The 20,629-nt window shown below is 36.6% G+C and overlaps 1 protein-coding gene across 1 annotated transcript in view; it reads left to right on the top strand.

Annotated features, from left to right (window-relative positions):
- Positions 1-20,629, top strand: part of LOC140172596 (hyalin-like) — a 72,646-nt gene that overhangs the window by 35,948 nt on the left and 16,069 nt on the right. The window contains exons 20-24 of the mRNA XM_072195735.1: positions 1,061-1,300; positions 3,862-3,957; positions 9,265-9,498; positions 17,422-17,661; positions 19,995-20,090. Coding sequence (XP_072051836.1) covers positions 1,061-1,300; positions 3,862-3,957; positions 9,265-9,498; positions 17,422-17,661; positions 19,995-20,090 — 906 coding nt within the window. The remainder of the gene's footprint in view (positions 1-1,060; positions 1,301-3,861; positions 3,958-9,264; positions 9,499-17,421; positions 17,662-19,994; positions 20,091-20,629) is intronic.

Genomic DNA, 20,629 nt, shown 5'->3' with positions numbered 1-20,629 from the left:
TCCAATTCTATAAAGGAACACGTGTATTAGAAAATTTAATCACAAGTCATACAATACACACTATGCCACTTTTTTTATCTGCGTCAATAATAGAATATCGATTTCAATCGAATTGAATACATCGCTCCATTTTGAGTTTGTAGTTCACCACTGAGCGATCCAGCGATCGATTGCTAGCCAATCAGATAGAACTCTTTTTCTTTCGTTCGGTGAAATGCCACTCGCCTGTATTAAGTTTATATTTAAAATATAGGGTGTCGACACAGTGGCGCGCGATCTAAGCTATTCCTTTTCTGATGGCTGTGTCTCTTGCAGGCACTCTCCTCTGGAATCCAAACCAGGTTCCTGCCCATTACACCTCCCTTAAGATTGTCCAATATCAATGATTTTAGTGTCTAGTTATGTTTTCTGACATGACAAATTCAACTAACAGCATAAAAATCCAAATGACCGCCTTGACCTTGAAAGTGCATAGGTCAATTTACTGTGTGTTTGAATGCAAAATCTTATAATTGCGTCTATGAGCTACCAGATTGTGGTGTACCTATTAAACAAACTTAGAATCAAGTAAAATTTGACAAGTGAACTAGTGTTAACAACATGTTAAGACTATGTACAAAATTATTGGTCACTATGAAGGCTCATGATGCACCCTAATATTTACACCAAAACCAGGTTGTCCGATTTTATTAATTTTGGCAGCCATTTTGAAATCTCAAGGTCAAGGCGACCATTTGTCAACAAGAAGCCAATACCTAGGCTACTGCATCATTAGGCCAAGTTATAAATCATTGTGTTACCCTCAAATAATTTTTTTAAATGGTAGGATATCAGCCAGAAAATGAATAAGTTGACCAGAAAAAAATGTGAATGTGGTTTTCAGTATTTTCAAATACCAAATGATTGAAGAGGAAAATATACCTCTTTTTCAGAAATTTCAAACATTTGGGTCATAATTCTTTTGTACTACAACAGAGGAAGACAACACATAAAAAAGTTGCACTTTTGACAATATACTTTGCATGTTATATTATTCTTATTATGTGTTTTGACATCACAGCTCCTGGTGCGCCCACCGTCACAAACTGTCCAAGTGACATCAACGACAATCTTGGTGCTGGTCCTAGCCAACGAGTCACCTGGACAGAACCTACAGGAAGAGACAACAGAGGAACAACCATTGTACCTTCCCAGACCCACCGTCCTGGATCCAATTTCCCTATTGGTGTAACCACAGTGACGTATACATTCATGGCTGGTGGCCAGGAGGCTAGGTGTACATTTACTGTCACTATCAGGGGTGAGTAAGATGTTGGCAAGATGGTGTCGTAAGCTGAATTCATTACCTTACCTTACCTATCCTTGCGCAATGTACTGTTAGTAGCATATAAACATCTCCAAAAAGTAACTAACCCCCCCTTAAATAATGGCGATTATTCAAAAAGCAGAATTTATTTTTGCGCATTTTGACACCTCATATGATACAATAGCCCAGAAAACAATAAAACGCCGGCCAATTTCATGTAGTAAGGTCCAGATTTGAAAGTTGCACTTACAAGAATACAAAAACACTCAGATATCATTACACAGATTTCCTTTCATTATACTGAATACAAAAATCAATACAATTTACTGCAACTTTCAAATCTCGGGTTACATTGATTTATATGTACGTTGTGACGTTAATATTTAGTCCATTGCAACAAATGAGGTGTCAAAATGTGCATAGATTAATTCTGCTTCCAACGCATTTTACAGATTGGTAATACAATCGCCCGTTTTTGAATAATGGTTATTATTTAAGGGGGTTAGTTACTTTTTTGAGATGCTTATACGTTGCTTTCACACACACCCTGGCTTCATTCCATGTCATCCGTCCATTCTGCTTTCTCTCTTTGTCCACTATTCATCTGGGGGAGTGAGTACTTGGTACAAATGACCATATGGGGACGTGCCACAAACATGGGTAGCATTTTTCAGCCTTTTGGTATATCAATGACGCCCCTTTTCCAGGCCAATTTTGGTATATGGGTGGGTCCTTTTTTCAAAATTTTGTGTTTTTTTTGTTGTAAAATAGCCAACATTTGCCTTAGTGTAGCCAACATTTTTGAATTGTCCCCAAAATTCAGAGGAAATTTGAAAAAATCCAGAAAATTTGTGTTAAATTCGGCCGAAAATAATTGTGAAATTTGGTGTATTAATGGGTCCAAGAATGCCTGTATACAAAACCCACCCAAGTCCATACTTTGCATGGTTTCCATACAATCCACCCTCTACGTGCATCTATTGAGCATGTGAAATCCAAAATTATAGTGCCCTCGCAAACAGGGCAAGATGGCTGATGTACTAAATTGAGGTGATAGCAACAGTGATGATGGAATGGATTTGGAACCGGACAGATAATATGATATCCTAATGAGTGAAATCGAAGTATGTTTAATTTTTGAACCCTATGGGGTCATTTTGGGGTCATATACTCAAAATTACCCTTGCTCACCACCTTTTGTGGATTCAGCAGGTTCAAATTACTAACAAATGCCTTACGAAACCTGAATTATTGAAATTTTGTCTAAATAGTGACAAATGGTCCACAAATGGCTTCATTTCACTGATTTTCTAACTTTTTCCAAATATAATAATAATAAATAATAGTAATGAACATTTCTTATGCGCACAAATCTGCAAAAAGCATTTCATGGCGCAAGAAAAAGCTCCAGACAACAGCAAATATATGAAAGCAAGAAAAAAGGGTTGGTGTGGATATATAAGATATAATTGTAATTTTGAGCTTTGTAAGTGGATTTTATTTAAAATTCTTAATCATTTAGGAAAGTTCCTACAACCTTATTGGTTCTTAGCTGTGTTATATGACATGATATAACACGGTTCAGCGTGTGCACATCAATGCGATCATGCTAAGGCGCATAAATGTAGGATTTAATTTCATAAAAATTCGATATACTTATGATTAATATTTTATTTGAATCGAAGTGTTTAAGAATGAGAAAAATGGTGTTGTTTTTAGCTACTTTCGTCTCAAATAACACGGACGACACCATTATTTTTGGTATAAAGCAACTTGGCTTTGCCTCGTTGTTCTACTTGAAATAATGATATCACCCATTCAATAGATGCATGTACAACAGCGGCTAAAAACAATAGATTCCGATTTCCAAATGTACATATCGAACATACATGGAATCTATTCAAAATCACTCTCCTGTGACGGGATTTTGAATAGATTCCACGTATGAGTGATGCTACGTTTGGAAATGGCAATCTCTCTCTTACCTTTATTATCTAAGTACTCATTAAGGATCACTCAAAGTGGGAAATTTTAGACATTGATTTGTATTTTATCTTAAAGAACAATGAAGAAAAAATTAAAAAATTGAGGAAATCGAATCTAGTTTTGTGTCTTTAGAACACAAATATGCAATTTTCGTCAATTTGGATATTTGGGTAAGTTGTTATGTTGGACCGAAAAAAAATTGGCATGGAAAATCAAATTTGGCGCTTTTTTTCAAAAATGGCTAATTTTTGCAGCCATCCGCTGTGCTAGTTGGGATTCCTTACATCATTTTCTTTCTGAAAATGTATACTTTTATATACTTACATCATTATTTTTTAAAGATACAATACAAAAGAATAATTTCCCACTTTGAGTGATCGTGCGTGCGAGCAAAACTGGACCAACCTCACTTGCATGGTCACAAGCGAAAATTATTTTAATGCAACCATGCAAATTAAAAATCTGGTGAGCAAGTTGTGACCCATTATAGCTTCAGGTCCAATTTTGTTATAAAAGGGCCAATTGAGCAAGAAGTTCATGTGTGTGTTTTGTTTTGCTTTATTTGACAGTCTTTATAAACCCATGCAGTAGTAATCCATGTCCAGCACCACGTATGTGTTACTACAGTGCAAGCAGCACCTTTATCTGCATCCCTTCTCAGGCTCGTAAGTACTAGACTTAATCAAGTGCAAGGTGTTTGTTTGCCTCAATAATACTGTTAAGTTTCTAGACTTGATCAAGTCCTCTTGACACTGAGCCCAGTAACCCAACTCCATATTTCAAGGTATCTGCCTGGTAAATACTAGACTTGATCGAGTCCTCTTGGCACTGACCCCAATATCCCAACTCCTTATGCCAAAGTATTGCCCTTAATATTGCCCTTAATATTAAATATTAAAATTATTAGATTTGTACAAGTCCTCCTGATTCTGAGTCCAGATATCAAGGTAACATGTTTCATCATTCTAAAATTCTATATCAAAGACAATTTAAAGGTCAATTTCTATTGGATCTCTAAATTGTCTTGATTGTGTTCCTTATATAATGGGCTATCCCAGTTTAAATCCATACACCCCCATATTGAAGACATGACCCTTACTCTTCCACACAGGGAGTGTGAATTTTGAATGTAGTTGCCTGAATGGGTGATTCTATTTGAAATCTATACCCCTTGTATTGGAGAATAAGGTCATATCTTTCATAGGGGTGTACTGTTCTCAATTGAAATCTTGGTCAGGTATTTGTTTTAATCACTTTTTTTTTAAACATTCCTTAAGTATTCACAGTATCAAGGACATTATAAAAAGTAAGGTTTAAAAACGTTAAAAAAAGTAAGGTTTTATTACACACTCTAATGGTGACCCGCAGGTCAAATTGCTAGAATTTACATTAAACACACCTAAACAGAAACAATGCAATTTGAAGGCAGCAGCTTAATCAGCACCAATATTGCAACATTGAAACAAACATCCATCCCCACCATAACCCAACCCCGTAGGCAATGAGGATAAAGTGCCTTGCCCAAGGACACAACACGTTGACACAGGTGGGGTTCGAACTCGCATTTATTGTTGTTCACTCGCTTTAGTTATTATTTTGATTAAAAACAGGTTCACCAGGTTGGCCGTCGCAAATAATAAAGGAGACAAGTAGAAAAAGTGATCCCGCCTGGGAATCGAACCCAGCACCTTAGGTTTACAAGACCTGTGCCTTAACCACTTGGCCACGGGAGATTCGTGATTAGGCTGATTGCAATTCGAACCTATAAACGGTCACTTACCAGGCGAGATCACTTTTTCTACTTGTCTCCTTTATTATTATAAACTGCTCAAATAAAGAAAGTCCGTAGTCATGTAACCCCTCCTACACCAAAACCTGATCTTGTTATGACAATTTGATTGATACGGTCGTGTGCAGAATCTTGTTAGTTCCAATTTGATACCAAATTTGCTACCAAACACTCAAAACTGACAATGATTGATACCAGCTTATGGCATTTGGTGCATTTTCAAAAGTTGCAAATCAAAACGAAGCACACGGTCGAAATTGCTTAGCGTGGCAATATGGTCAAGCTTGCTTGCCCACGATGTGCCCCTGTCGACTATCCCAAGTGCGCGCTTTATTCAATTGTTAATTTAAAACGCATGGATTGCTACAGTGCTTTATTGATGAATACTAGGGCACGATGCGATCGATATGACCTAGTGGTTGTTTCGGGTTGAGCTCTGTCATTCACCTCTACAGGTCCGTGTGGACCGGCGTGGTCCGTTTTTAATTTGCAACTTTTGAAAATGCATCAAATTTCATATACTGGTATCAATCTCTGTGAATTTCGAGTTTTCGGTAGTAAATTTGGTATCAAATGGCAGCTTCAGAATTTTTATCTGATCGTCGGCTTTTGCGGGCAACATAATGCAGATTGGCTCACGATAGATGTCGTATTCCTCTATGTGGGCCTATTGATAATAAAATTACTTTGAATTCCTTGTAACAAGGTGATAACTTACCTCTGTATACAGGGTTCGTCGCTGTGTTTGGAAAAGCTGTAGCCTTTAGCGCCGTATCAATATCTCAAAAAAGGGCACAACTGGCGAGAGTGTCTTCATATTTCCCGCATGAAAGCTTACGTCAGCGCCTATACTATACTAATATGGATACGTTGGTTACCCATTATCAAACATAAGCTGTGATTGGCGCTGCTTGAGATATCTCTTTCTATAATTCCAGCAAGCCGCCTATGACCGACCTCGTTACAAACTCTTAATCTGTTAACATGGTTATAAAGCATACAGATAAAAGACTGATTGGTTTAGCAGCTGGTCAGTTCATAATCCGTCAGGGCACACAGCAGTTTGAATATGCAGTGAAATGCCCATTATTGATTAGGCGCGGATATTAAAAGCACGACCCCTTTGCGTGTATAGAGTGCTTACACGAAAGGTTATTAGTTCAAATCCTCCTCCAGACACGCTCCATAAGATATGCTTATGCACGGAGTACAAAGAATTACTTTGATCAATACCAGTTAAACAGGTGATTGGTATTGTACTCCATGCATTTGCATGTCTTCTGGAGCGTGTCTGGAGGATGATTTAAACTTTACGATCTTCCGTGCAAGCACACTATAGCAGAACATTATAAATAATAGAATGTTTGGAATTAAGTAAACAAAATACTAACTGCATTCTACATTATTTATTTATTTATTTATTTATTTATTTATTTATTTATTTATTTATTTATTTATCTATTTATTTATTTATTTATTTACTGACTTATTTATTTATTTGGAAGATTAGTAAGTAATTAGTAATATTCCATGATTCATCTGTTTATTATTGATTGTTGATAGCCATTTCACATATTGCAAGTGTAGGTGGAACGTCCAGATTTGAATAACATCGTACATTATAGTAAAGGACCAGCCTGTTGATTTCGTGACCAAATCATAGAACAAAAGTTTGAGAGTCATTTTGGGATCTTTGATTGATTCTGAATAAATTTAGCTTGGCCTCACCTCCTGAACTTCCGGGCATTCCGTGGAGGGTCAATCAAGGCCACATGGGGTAATATATATCAAGTAATATATCAAAATACTTGTATGGTCAAGAGGATTCAAAAATGTATAGTTTGTTATGCGTCACACCTTTCAAGAGGGCGCTTTGATGAAAAAATTAAAAAGGTCAGCGACCTTTTTGAATTCTGACCATAGTTAACAACGTCTGATTTTGGTAATTATGGTGTCTAATTATATGTTTTCTTGCATGAGAAATACAACTAAAGCAAATTAAAAAACTATACAAGGAACGATGACCCGCTTTTGCAACATGGACGCCAAAATCATCCATATTGTAATTAGGAGGTCATCGGTTCCTTGCACAGTTTTTTAAGTTACGTAGTTGTATTTCTCATACAAGAAAACATATAATTAGACACCAAAATCAGACGTTGTTAAGTATAGTCATAATTCAAAAAGGTCATTGACATTTGAACATTTTTTGCCATAGCGCCCTCTTGAAAAGTCTGACACATAACAATCTATACATTTTTGGAATCCTCGTGACCATACGAGTAATTTGCTATATCATTTGACATAATTGGAGCATTCTGAAAATTTGACCCCCATGTGACCTTGATTGACCCCTCCTGGAATGCTCGGAAGTTTCAGGAGGTGAGCCCAAGCTAAATTTATCCAGAATCAATTAAAGATCCCAAAATGACTCTCAAACCTTTGTTCTATGATTTGCTTACGGGGTCTACAGGCTGGTCCTTTACTATTAGATAAATATCAGTATAGATTCATTCTATTCAGCAATATCAAGGACTACTATCAAACTTTTCACAGGAAATAGGTAGTTGGCTTAGTGGTAATGCATTGAGTTTCAGAACCGCGAGGTCACGGCTTCGATTCCCAGCTCTGCATACTTTTTTCAAAGCTGGGAAAAATATTAATTTCTGAACTACTAACTTATTTGGCGCGCACAGCGTCATCATCCCTATATCTTTGTGTCAAAAATTGCCGTGATAGTACGATGAATCCTCTCGTTTTTCAACAGCTACGCATGGCGATTTTGTTCGAGATATGCCGAGCGACTCAGGCTAAGCATACCATTTTACACACGATATGAGATTCCATAGAGCCTGCTACACAGTTTCTATTCTATGTTTTTACAATTTGCGCATGATCAGTATCCCATATGATATTTCTATTACAAGAAAATTTGATTTGTTGTCAGGTAAATCCCAGGTTTCATTTTTAATACACCAACTGGGAATTAAATACACTAATTAGCGGGGACCGGTATTTTCTGTGGATATATTTTACTGCATTTTATAAGTAACGATTTTGATCTTGAAAATAAAAATTGTAATATATTCAACTGTTTGAGAGTTCCAATTCTATAAAGGAACACATGTATTAGAAAATTTAATCACAAGTCACACAATACACACTATGCCACTTTCTTTATCTGCGTCAATAATAGAATATCGATTTCAATCGAATTGAATACATCGCTCCATTTTGAGTTTGTAGTTCACCACTGAGCGATCCAGCGATCGATTGCTAGCCAATCAGATAGAACTCCTTTTCTTTCGTTCGGTGAAATGCCACTCGCCCGTCGCTCACCAACGGAGTATTAAGTTTATATTTATAATATAGGGTGTCGACACAGTGGCGCGCGATCTAAGCTATTCCTTTTCTGATGGCTGTGTCTCTTGCAGGCACACTCCTCTGGAATCCAAACCAGGTTCCTGCCCATTACACCTCCCTTAAGATTGTCCAATATCAATGATTTTAGTGTCTAGTTATATGTTTTCTGACATGACAAATTCAACTAACAGCATAAAAATCCAAATGACCGCCTTGACCTTGAAAGTGCATAGGTCAATTTACTGTGTGTTTGAATGCAAAATCTTATAATTGCGTCTATGAGCTACCAGATTGTGGTGTACCCATTAAACAAACTTAGAATCAAGTAAAATTTGGCAGGTGAACTAGTGTTAACAACATGTTAAGACTATGTACAAAATTATTGGTCACTATGAAGGCTCATGATGCACCCTAATATTTACACCAAAACCAGGTTGTCCGATTTTATTAATTTTGGGAGCCATTTTGAAATCTCAAGGTCAAGGCGACCAATTGTCAACAAGAAGCCAATACCTGGGCTACTGCATCATTAGGCCAAGTTATAAATCATTGTGTTACCCTCAAATAATTTTTTTAAATGGTAGGATATCAGCCAGAAAATGAATAAGTTGACCAGAAAAAAATGTGAATGTGGTTTTCAGTATTTTCAAATACCAAATGATTGAAGAGGGAAAATATACCTCTTTTTTTCAGAAATTTCAAACATTTGGGTCATAATTCTTTTGTACTACAACAGAGGAAGACAACACATAAAAAAGTTGCACTTTTGACAATATACTTTGCATGTTATATATTCTTATTATGTGTTTTGACATCACAGCTCCTGGCGCGCCCACCGTCACAAACTGTCCAAGTGACATCAATCTTGGTGCTGGTCCTAGCCAACGAGTCACCTGGACAGAGCCTACAGGAAGAGACAACAGAGGAACAACCATTGTACCTTCCCAGACCCACCGTCCTGGATCCAATTTCCCTATTGGTGTAACCACAGTGACGTATACATTCATGGCTGGTGGCCAGGAGGCTAGGTGTACATTTACTGTCACTATCAGGGGTGAGTAAGATGTTGGCAAGATGGTGTCGTAAGCTGAATTCATTACCTTACCTATGTACAGTGTACCTTACCTATCCTTGTGCAATGTACTGTTAGTAGCATATAAACATCTCAAAAAAGTAACTAACCCCCCCCCCTTAAATAATGGCGATTATTCAAAAAGGGGCTATCGTAGTACATATCTGTAAAATGCGTTGAAAGCAGAATTTATTTTTTGCGCATTTTGACACCTGATATGATACAATAGCCCAGAAAACAATAAAACGCCGGCCAATTTCATGTAGTAAGGTCCAGATTTGAAAGTTGCACTTACAAGACTTACAAGAATACAAAAACACTCAGATATCATTACACAGATTTCCTTTCATTATACTGAATACAAAAATCAATACAATTTACTGCAACTTTCAAATCTCGGGTTACATTGATTTATATGTACGTTGTGACGTTAATATTTAGTCAATTGCAACAAATGAGGTGTCAAAATGTGCATAGATAAATTCTGCTTCCAACGCATTTTACAGATTGGTAATACAATCGCCCGTTTTTGAATAATGGTTATTATTTAAGGGGGTTAGTTACTTTTTTGAGATGCTTATACGTTGCTTTCACACACACCCTGGCTTCATTCCATGTCATCCGTCCATTCTGCTTTCTCTCTTTTCCACTATTCATCTGGGGGAGTGAGTACTTGGTACAAATGACCATATGGGGACGTGCCACAAACATGGGTAGCATTTTTCAGCCTTTTGGTATATTAATGACGCCCCTTTTCCAGGCCAATTTTGGTATATGGGTGGGTCCTTTTTTCAAAATTTTCTCTTTTTTTGTTGGAAAATAGCCCAATTTTGCCTTAGTGTAGCCAACATTTTTGAATTGTCCCTAAAATTCAGAGGAAATTTGAAAAAATCCAGACAATTTGTGTTAAATTCGGCCGAAAATAATTGTGAAATTTGGTGTATTAATGGTTCCTTTAAAAATTGAATGCCTGAATACAAAACCCACCCAAGTCCATACTTTGCATGGTTTCCATACAATCCACCCTCTACGTGCATCTATTGAGCATGTGAAATCCAAAATTATAGTGCCCTCGCAAACAGGGCAAGATGGCTGATGTACTAAATTGAGGTGATAGCAACAGTGATGATGGAATGGATTTGGAACCGGACAGATAATATGATATCCTAATGAGTGAAATCGAAGTATGTATAATTTTTGAACCCTATGGGGTCATTTTGGGGTCATAAATTACCCTTGCTCACCACCTTTTGTGGATTCAGCAGGTTCAAATTAGTAAAGATACCTAGGTTATCATCTGTTACTAACAACTGCCTTACGAAACCTGAATTATTGAAATTTTGTCTAAATAGTGACAAATGGTCCACAAATGGCTTCATTTCACTGATTTTCTAACTTTTTCCAAATATAATAATAATAAATAATAGTAATGAACATTTCTTATTCGCACAAATCTGCAAAAAGCATTTCATGGCGCAAGAAAAAGCTCCAGACAACAGCAAATATATGAAAGCAAGAAAAAAGGGTTGGTGTGGATATATAAGATATAATTGTAATTTTGAGCTTTGTAAGTGGATTTTATTTAAAATTCTTAATCATTTAGGAAAGTTCCTACAACCTTATTGGTTCTTAGCTGTGTTATATGACATGATATAACACGGTTCAGCGTGTGCACATCAATGCGATCATGCTAAGGCGCATAAATGTAGGATTTAATTTGATAAAAATTCGATATACTTATGATTAATATTTTATTTGAATCAAAGTGTTTAAGAATGAGAAAAATGGTGTTGTTTTTATCTACTTTCGTCTCAAATAACACGGACGACACCATTATTTTTGGTATAAAGCAACTTGGCTTTGCCTCATTGTTCTACTTGAAATAATGATATCACCCATCCAATAGATGCATGTACAACAGCGGCTAAAAACAATAGATTCCGATTTCCAAATGTACATATCGAACATACATGGAATCTATTCAAAACCACTTGCCTGTGACAGGATTTTGAAAAGATTCCACGTATGTTCGATGCTACGTTTGGAAATGGCAATCTCTCTATTACCTTTATTATCTAAGTACTCATTAAGGGGGCATGCAGGATCACTCAAAGTGGGAAATTTTAGACATTGATTTGTATTGTATCTTAAAGAACAATGAAGAAAATCGAATCGTTTTGTGTCTTTAGAACATAAATATGCAATTTTCGTCAATTTGGATATTTGGGTAAGTTGTTATGTTGGACCGAAAAAAATTGGCATGCATGGAAAATAAAATTTGACGCTTTTTTCAAAAATGCCTAATTTTTGCAGCCATCCGCTGTGCTAGTTGGATTCCTTGCATCATTTCATTTCTGTAAATGTATACTTTTATATACTTACATCATTATTATTTTTAAAGATACAATACAAAAGAATGTCTATAATTTCCCACTTTGAGTGATCCTGCATGCCACCTTAAACAAAACTGAACCTCACTTGCATGGTCACAAGCGAAAATTGTTTGTTTTATTTGACAGTACAACCACCTAACCCATGCAGTAGTTATCCATGTCCAGCACCACGTACGTGTTACTACACTGAAAGCGCCTTTATCTGCCTCCCTGCTCTGGCTCGTAAGTACCAGACTTAATCAAGTGCAAGGTGTTTGTTTGCCTCAATAATACTGTTAAGTTTCTAGACTTGATCAAGTCCTCTTGACACTGAGCCCAGTAACCCAACTCCATATTTCAAGGTATCTGCCTGGTAAATACTAGACTTGATCGAGTCCTCTTGGCACTGACCCCAATATCCCAACTCCTTATGCCAAAGTATTGCCCTTAATATTGCCCTAAATATTAAATAGTAAAATTATTAGATTTGTACAAGTCCTCCTGATTCTGAGTCCAGATATCAAGGTAACATGTTTCATCATTCTAAAATTCTAAAAAGATGATTTCAATTGACTTTGGAATATCAAAGACAATAATATTTAAAGGTCAATTTCTTTTGGATGTCTAACTTGTCTTGATTGTGTTCCTTATATAATGGGCTATCCCAGTTTAAATCCATACACCCCTATATGGAAGACATGACCCTTAATCTTCCACACAGGGAGTGTGAATTTTGAATGTAGTTGCCTGAATGGGTGATTCTATTTGAAATCTATACCCCTTGTATTGGAGATTAAGGTCATATCTTTCATAGGGGTGTATTGTTCTCAATTGAAATCTTGGTTAGGTATTTGTTTTAATCACTTTTTTTTAAAACATTCCTTAAATATTCACAGTATCAAGGACATTATAAAAAGTAAGGTTTAAAAACGTAAAAAAAGGTTTTATTACACACTCTAATGGTGACCCGCAGGTCAAATTGCTAGAATTTACATTAAACACACCTAAACAGAAACAATGCAATTTGAAGGCAGCAGCTTAATCAGCACCAATATTGCAACATTGAAACAAACATCCATCCCCACCATAACCCAACCCCGTAGGCAATGAGGATAAAGTGCCTTGCCCAAGGACACAACACGTTGACACAGGTGGGGTTCGAACTCGCATTTATTGTTGTTCACTCTCTTTAGTTATTATTTTGATTAAAAACAGGTAAATAATAAAGGAGACGAGTAGAAAAAGTGATCCCGCCTGGGAATCGAACCCGGCACCTTAGGTTTACAAGACCTGTGCCTTAACCACTTGGCCACGGGAGATTCGTGATTAGGCTGATTGCAATTCGAACCTATAAACGGTCACTTACCAGGCGAGATCACTTTTTCTACTTGTCTCCTTTATTATTATAAACTGCTCAAATAAAGAAAGTCCGTAGTCATGTAACCCCTCCTACACCAAAACCTGATCTTGTTATGACAATTTGATTGATACGGTCGTGTGCAGAATCTTGTTAGTTCCAATTTGATACCAAATTTGCTACCAAACACTCAAAAGTGACAATGATTGATACCAGCTTATGGCATTTGGTGCATTTTCAAAAGTTGCAAATCAAAACGAAGCACACGGTCGAAATTGCTTAGCGTGGCAATATGGTCAAGCTTGCTTGCCCACGATGGGCCCCTGTCGACTATCCCAAGTGCGCGCTTTATTCAATTGTTAATTTAAAACGCATGGATTGCTACAGTGCTTTACTGATGAATACTAGGGCACGATGCGATCGATATGACCTAGTGGTTGTTTCGGGTCGAGCTCTGTCATTCACCTCTACAGGTCCGCGTGGATCGGCGTGGTCCGTTTTTAATTTGCAACTTTTGAAAATGCATCAAATTTCATATACTGGTATCAATCTCTGTGAATTTAGAGTTTTCGGTAGTAAATTTGGTATCAAATGGCAGCTTCAGAATTTTTATCTGATCGTCGGCTTTTGCGGGCAACAGAATGCAGGTTGGCTCACGATAGATGTCGTATTCCTCTATGTGGGCCTATTGATAATAAAATTACTTTGAATTCCTTGTAACAAGATGATAACTTACCTCTGTATACAGGGTTCGTCACTGTGTTTGGAAAAGCTGTAGCCTTTAGCGCCGTATCAATATCTCAAAAAAGGGCACAACTGGCGAGAGTGTCTTCATATTTCCCTCATGAAAGCTTACGTCAGCGCCTATAATATACTAATATGGATACGTTGGTTACCCATTATCAAACATAAGCTGTGATTGGCGCTGCTTGAGATATCTCTTTCTATAATTCCAGCAAGCCGCCAATGACCGACCTCGTTACAAACTCTTAATCTGTTATCATGGTTATAAAGCATACAGATAAAAGACTAATTGGTTTAGCAGCTGGTCAGTACATAATCCGTCAGGGCACACAGCAGTTTGAATATGCAGTGAAATGCCCATTATTGATTAGGCGCGGATATTAAAAGCACGGCCCCTTTGCGTGTATAGAGTGCTTGCACGAAAGGTTATTAGTTCAAATCCTCCTCCAGACACGCTCCATAAGATATGCTTATGCACGGAGTACAAAGAATTACTTTGATCAATACCAGTTAAACAGGTGATTGGTATTGTACTCCATGCATTTGCATGTCTTCTGGAGCGTGTCTGGAGGATGATTTAAACTTTTACGATCTTCCGTGCAAGCACACTATAGCAGAACATTATAAATAATAGAATGTTTGGAATTAAGTAAACAAAATACTAACTGCATTCTACATTATTTATTTATTTATTTATTTATTTATTTATTTATTTATTTATTTATTTACTGACTTATTTATTTATTTGGAAGATTAGTAAGTAATTAGTAATATTCCATGATTCATCTGTTTATTATTGATTGTTGATAGCCATTTCACATATTGCAAGTGTAGGTGGAACGTCCAGATTTGAATAACATCGTACATTATAGTAAAGGACCAGCCTGTTGATTTCGTGACCAAATCATAGAACAAAAGTTTGAGAGTCATTTTGGGATCTTTGATTGATTCTGAATAAATTTAGCTTGGCCTCACCTCCTGAACTTCCGGGCATTCCGTGGAGGGGTCAATCAAGGCCACATGGGGTAATATATATCAAGTAATATATCAAAATACTTGTATGGTCATGAGGATTCCAAAAATGTATAGTGTGTTATGCGTCACACCTTTCAAGAGGGCGCTTTGATGAAAAATTTAAAAAGGTCAACGACCTTTTTGAATTCTGACCACAGTTAACAACGTCTGATTTTGGTAATTATGGTGTCTAATTATATGTTTTCTTGCATGAGAAATACAACTAAAGCAAATTAAAAAACTATACAAGGAACCGATGACCCGCTTTTGCAACATGGATGCCAAAATCATCCATATTGTAATTAGGAGGTCATCGGTTCCTTGCACAGTTTTTTAAGTTACGTAGTTGTATTTCTCATACAAGAAAACATATAATTAGACACCAAAATCAGACGTTGTTAAGTATAGTCATAATTCAAAAAGGTCATTGACATTTGAACATTTTTTGTCATAGCGCCCTCTTGAAAAGTCTGACACATAACAATCTATACATTTTTGGAATCCTCATGACCATACGAGTAATTTGCTATATCATTTGACATAATTGGAGCATTCTGAAAATTTGACCCCCATGTGACCTTGATTGACCCCTCCTGGAATGCTCGGAAGTTTCAGGAGGTGAGCCCAAGCTAAATTTATCCAGAATCAATTAAAGATCCCAAAATGACTCTCAAACCTTTGTTCTATGATTTGCTTACGGGGTCTACAGGCTGGTCCTTTACTATTAGATAAATATCAGTATAGATTCATTCTATTCAGCAATATCAAGGACTACTATCAAACTTTTCACAGGAAATAGGTAGTTGGCTTAGTGGTAATGCATTGAGTTTCAGAACCGCGAAGTCACGGCTTCGATTCCCAGCTCTGCATACTTTTTTCAAAGCTGGGAAAAATATTAATTTCTGAACTACTAACTTATTTGGCGCGCACAGCGTCATCATCCCTATATCTTTGTGTCAAAAATTGCCGTGATAGTACGATGAATCCTCTCGTTTTTCAACAGCTACGCATGGCGATTTTGTTCGAGATATGCCGAGCGACTCAGGCTAAGCATACCATTTTACACACGATATGAGATTCCATAGAGCCTGCTACACAGTTTCTATTCTATATTTTTACAATTTGCGCATGATCAGTATCCCATATGATATTTCTATTACAAGAAAATTTGATTTGTTGTCAGGTAAATCCCAGGTTTTATTTTTAATACACTAACTGGGAATTAAATACACTAATTAGCGGGGACCGGTATTTTGCTGTGGATATATTTTACTGCATTTTATAAGTAACGATTTTGATCTTGAAAATAAAAATTGTAATATATTCAACTGTTTGAGAGTTCCAATTCTATAAAGGAACACATGTATTAGAAAATTTAATCACAAGTCATACAATACACACTATGCCACTTTCTTTATCTGCGTCAATAATAGAATATCGATTTCAATCGAATTGAATACATCGCTCCATTTTGAGTTTGTAGTTCACCACTGAGCGATCCAGCGATCGATTGCTAGCCAATCAGATAGAACTCCTTTTCTTTCGTTCGGTGAAATGCCACTCGCCCGTCGCTCACCAACGGAGTATTAAGTTTATATTTATAATATAGGGTGTCGACACAGTGGCGCGCGATCTAAGCTATTCCTTTTCTGATGGCTGTGTCTCTTGCAGGCACACTCCCTCTGGAATCCAAACCAGGTTCCTGCCCATTACACCTCCCTTAAGATTGTCCAATATCAATGATTTTAGTGTCTAGTTATATGTTTTCTGACATGACAAATTCAACTAACAGCATAAAAATCCAAATGACCGCCTTGACCTTGAAAGTGCATAGGTCAATTTACTGTGTGTTTGAATACAAAATCTTATAATTGCGTCTATGAGCTACCAGATTGTGGTGTACCCATTAAACAAACTTAGAATCAAGTAAAATTTGGCAGGTGAACTAGTGTTAACAAAATGTTAAGACTATGTACACAATTATTGGTCACTATGAAGGCTCATGATGCACCCTAATATTTACACCAAAACCAGGTTGTCCGATTTTATTAATTTTGGCAGCCATTTTGAAATCTCAAGGTCAAGGCGACCATTTGTCAACAAGAAGCCAATACCTGGGCTACTGCATCATTAGGCCAAGTTATAAATCATTGTGTTACCCTCAAATAATTTTTTTAAATGGTAGGATATCAGCCAGAAAATGAATAAGTTGACCAGAAAAAAATGTGAATGTGGTTTTCAGTATTTTCAAATACCAAATGATTGAAGAGGGAAAATATACCTCTTTTTTCAGAAATTTCAAACATTTGGGTCATAATTCTTTTGTACTGCAACAGAGGAAGACAACACATAAAAAAGTTGCACTTTTGACAATATACTTTGCATGTTATATATTATTATTATGTTTTGACATCACAGCTCCTGGTGCGCCCACCGTAACAAACTGTCCAAGTGACATCAATGAAAATCTTGGTGCTGGTCCTAGCCAACGAGTCACCTGGACAGAGCCTACAGGAAGAGACAACAGAGGAACAACCATTGTACCTTCCCAGACCCACCGTCCTGGATCCAATTTCCCTATTGGTGTAACCACAGTGACGTATACATTTATGGCTGGTGGCCAGGAGGCTAGGTGTACATTTACTGTCACTATCAGGGGTGAGTAAGATGTTGGCAAGATGGTGTCGTAAGCTGAATTCATTACCTTACCTTACCTATCCTTGTGCAATGTACTGTTAGTAGCATATAAACATCTCAAAAAAGTAACTACCCCTTCTTAAATAATGGCGATTATTAAAAAAGGGGCTATCGTATTACATATCTGTAAAATGCGTTGAAAGCAGAATTAATTTTTGCGCATTTTGACACCTCATATGATACAATAGCCCAGAAAACAATAAAACGCCGGCCAATTTCATGTAGTAAGGTCCAGATTTGAAAGTTGCACTTACAAGAATACAAAAACACTCAGATATCATTACACAGATTTCCTTTCATTATATTGAATACAAAAATCAATACAATTTACTGCAACTTTCAAATCTCGGGTTACATTGATTTATATGTACGTTGTGACGTTAATATTTAGTCAATTGCGACAAATGAGGTGTCAAAATGTGCATAGATAAATTCTGCTTCCAACGCATTTTACAGATTGGTAATACAATCGCCCGTTTTTGAATAATGGTTATTATTTAAGGGGTTAGTTACTTTTTTGAGATGCTTATACGTTGCTTTCACACACACCCTGGCTTCATTCCATGTCATCCGTCCATTCTGCTTTCTCTCTTTTTCCACTATTCATCGGGGGGAGTGAGTACTTGGTACAAATGACCATATGGGTACGTGCCACAAACATGGGTAGCATTTTTCAGCCTTTTGGTATATCAATGACGCCCCTTTTCCAGGCCAATTTTGGTATATGGGTGGGTCCTTTTTTTCAAAATTTTCACTTTTTTTTGTTGGAAAATAGCCCAATTTTGCCTTAGTGTAGCCAACATTTTGAATTGTCCCTAAAATTCAGAGGAAATTTGAAAAATCCAGAAAATTTGTGTTAAATTCGGCCGAAAATAATTGTGAAATTTGGTGTATTAATGGGTCCAAGTTTCTTTAAAAATTGAATGCCTGAATACAAAACCCACCCAAGTCCATACTTTGCATGGTTTCCATACAATCCACCCTCTACGTGCATCTATTGAGCATGTGAAATCCAAAAGTATAGTGCCCTCGCAAACAGGGCAAGATGGCTGATGTACTAAATTGAGGTGATAGCAACAGTGATGATGGAATGGATTTCGAACCGGACAGATAATATGATATCCTAATGAGTGAAATCGAAGTATGTTTAATTTTGAAACCTATGGGGTCATTTTGGGGTCATATACTCAAAATTACCCTTGCTCACCACCTTTTGTGGATTCACCAGGTTCAAATTAGTAAAGATACCTAGGTTATCGTCTGTTACTAACAAATGCCTTACGAAACCTGAATTATTGAAATTTTGTCTAAATAGTGACAAATGATCCACAAATGGCTTCATTTCACTGATTTTCTAACTTTTTCCAAATATAATAATAATAAATAATAGTAATGAACATTTCTTATGCGCACAAATCTGCAAAAAGCATTTCATGGCGCAAGAAAAAGCTCCAGACAACAGCAAATATATGAAAGCAAGAAAAAAGGATTTGGTGTGGATATATAAGATATAATTGTAATTTTGAGCTTTGTAAGTGGATTTTATTTAAAATTCTTAATCATTTAGGAAAGTTCCTACAACCTTATTGGTTCTTAGCTGTGTTATATGACATGATATAACACGGTTCAGCGTGTGCACATCAATGCGATGATGCTAAGGCGCATAAATGTAGGATTTAATTTAATAAAAATTCGATATACTTATGATTAATATTTTATTTGAATCGAAGTGTTTAAAAATGAGAAAAATGGTGTTGTTTTTAGCTACTTTCGTCTCAAATAACACGGACGACACCATTATTTTTGGTATAAAGCAACTTGGCTTTGCCTCGTTGTTCTACTTGAAATAATGATATCACCCATCCAATAGATGCATGTACAACAGCGGCTAAAAACAATAGATTCCGATTTCCAAATGTACATATCGAACATACATGGAATCTATTCAAAATCACTCTCCTGTGACGGGATTTTGAATAGATTCCACGTATGAGTGATGCTACGTTTGGAAATGGCAATCTCTCTCTTACCTTTATTATCTAAGTACTCATTAAGGATCACTCAAAGTGGGAAATTTTAGACATTGATTTGTATTGTATCTTAAAGAACAATGAAGAAAAAACTGGACCAACCTCACTTGCATGGTCACAAGCGAAAATTATTTTAATGCAACCATGCAAATTAAAAATCTGGTGAGCAAGTTGTGACCCATTATAGCTTCAGGTCCACTTTTGTTATAAAAGGGCCAATTGAGCAAGAAGTTCATGTGTGTTTTGTTTTGCTTTATTTGACAGTCTTTATAAACCCATGCAGTAGTAATCCATGTCCAGCACCACGTATGTGTTACTACAGTGCAAGCAGCACCTTTATCTGCCTCCCTTCTCAGGCTGGTAAGTACTAGACTTAATCAAGTGCAAGGTGTTTGTTTGCCTCAATAATACTGTTAAGTTTCTAGACTTGATCAAGTCCTCTTGACACTGAGCCCAGTAACCCAACTCCATATTTCAAGGTATCTGCCTGGTAAATACTAGACTTGATCGAGTCCTCTTGGCACTGACCCCAATATCCCAACTCCTTATGCCAAAGTATTGCCCTTAATATTAAATAGTAAAATTATTAGATTTGTACAAGTCCTCCTGATTCTGAGTCCAGATATCAAGGTAACATGTTTCATCATTCTAAAATTCTAAAAAGATGATTTCAATTGACTTTGGAATATCAAAGACAATTTAAAGGTCAATTTCTTTTGGATGTCTAAATTGTCTTGATTGTGTTCCTTATATAATGGGCTATCCCAGTTTAAATCCATACACCCCCATATGGAAGACATGACCCTTAATCTTCCACACAGGGAGTGTGAATTTTGAATGTAGTTGCCTGAATGGGTGATTCTATTTGAAATTCGATATACTTATGATTAATATTTTAT

This window comes from Amphiura filiformis, chromosome 16 (genome assembly GCF_039555335.1).
Source record: "Amphiura filiformis chromosome 16, Afil_fr2py, whole genome shotgun sequence".
In the NCBI taxonomy this organism is placed as follows: Eukaryota; Metazoa; Echinodermata; class Ophiuroidea; order Amphilepidida; family Amphiuridae; genus Amphiura; species Amphiura filiformis.
Note: the sequence above shows the minus strand (reverse complement) of the source record. Positions and strands in the feature narration are given on the sequence as shown.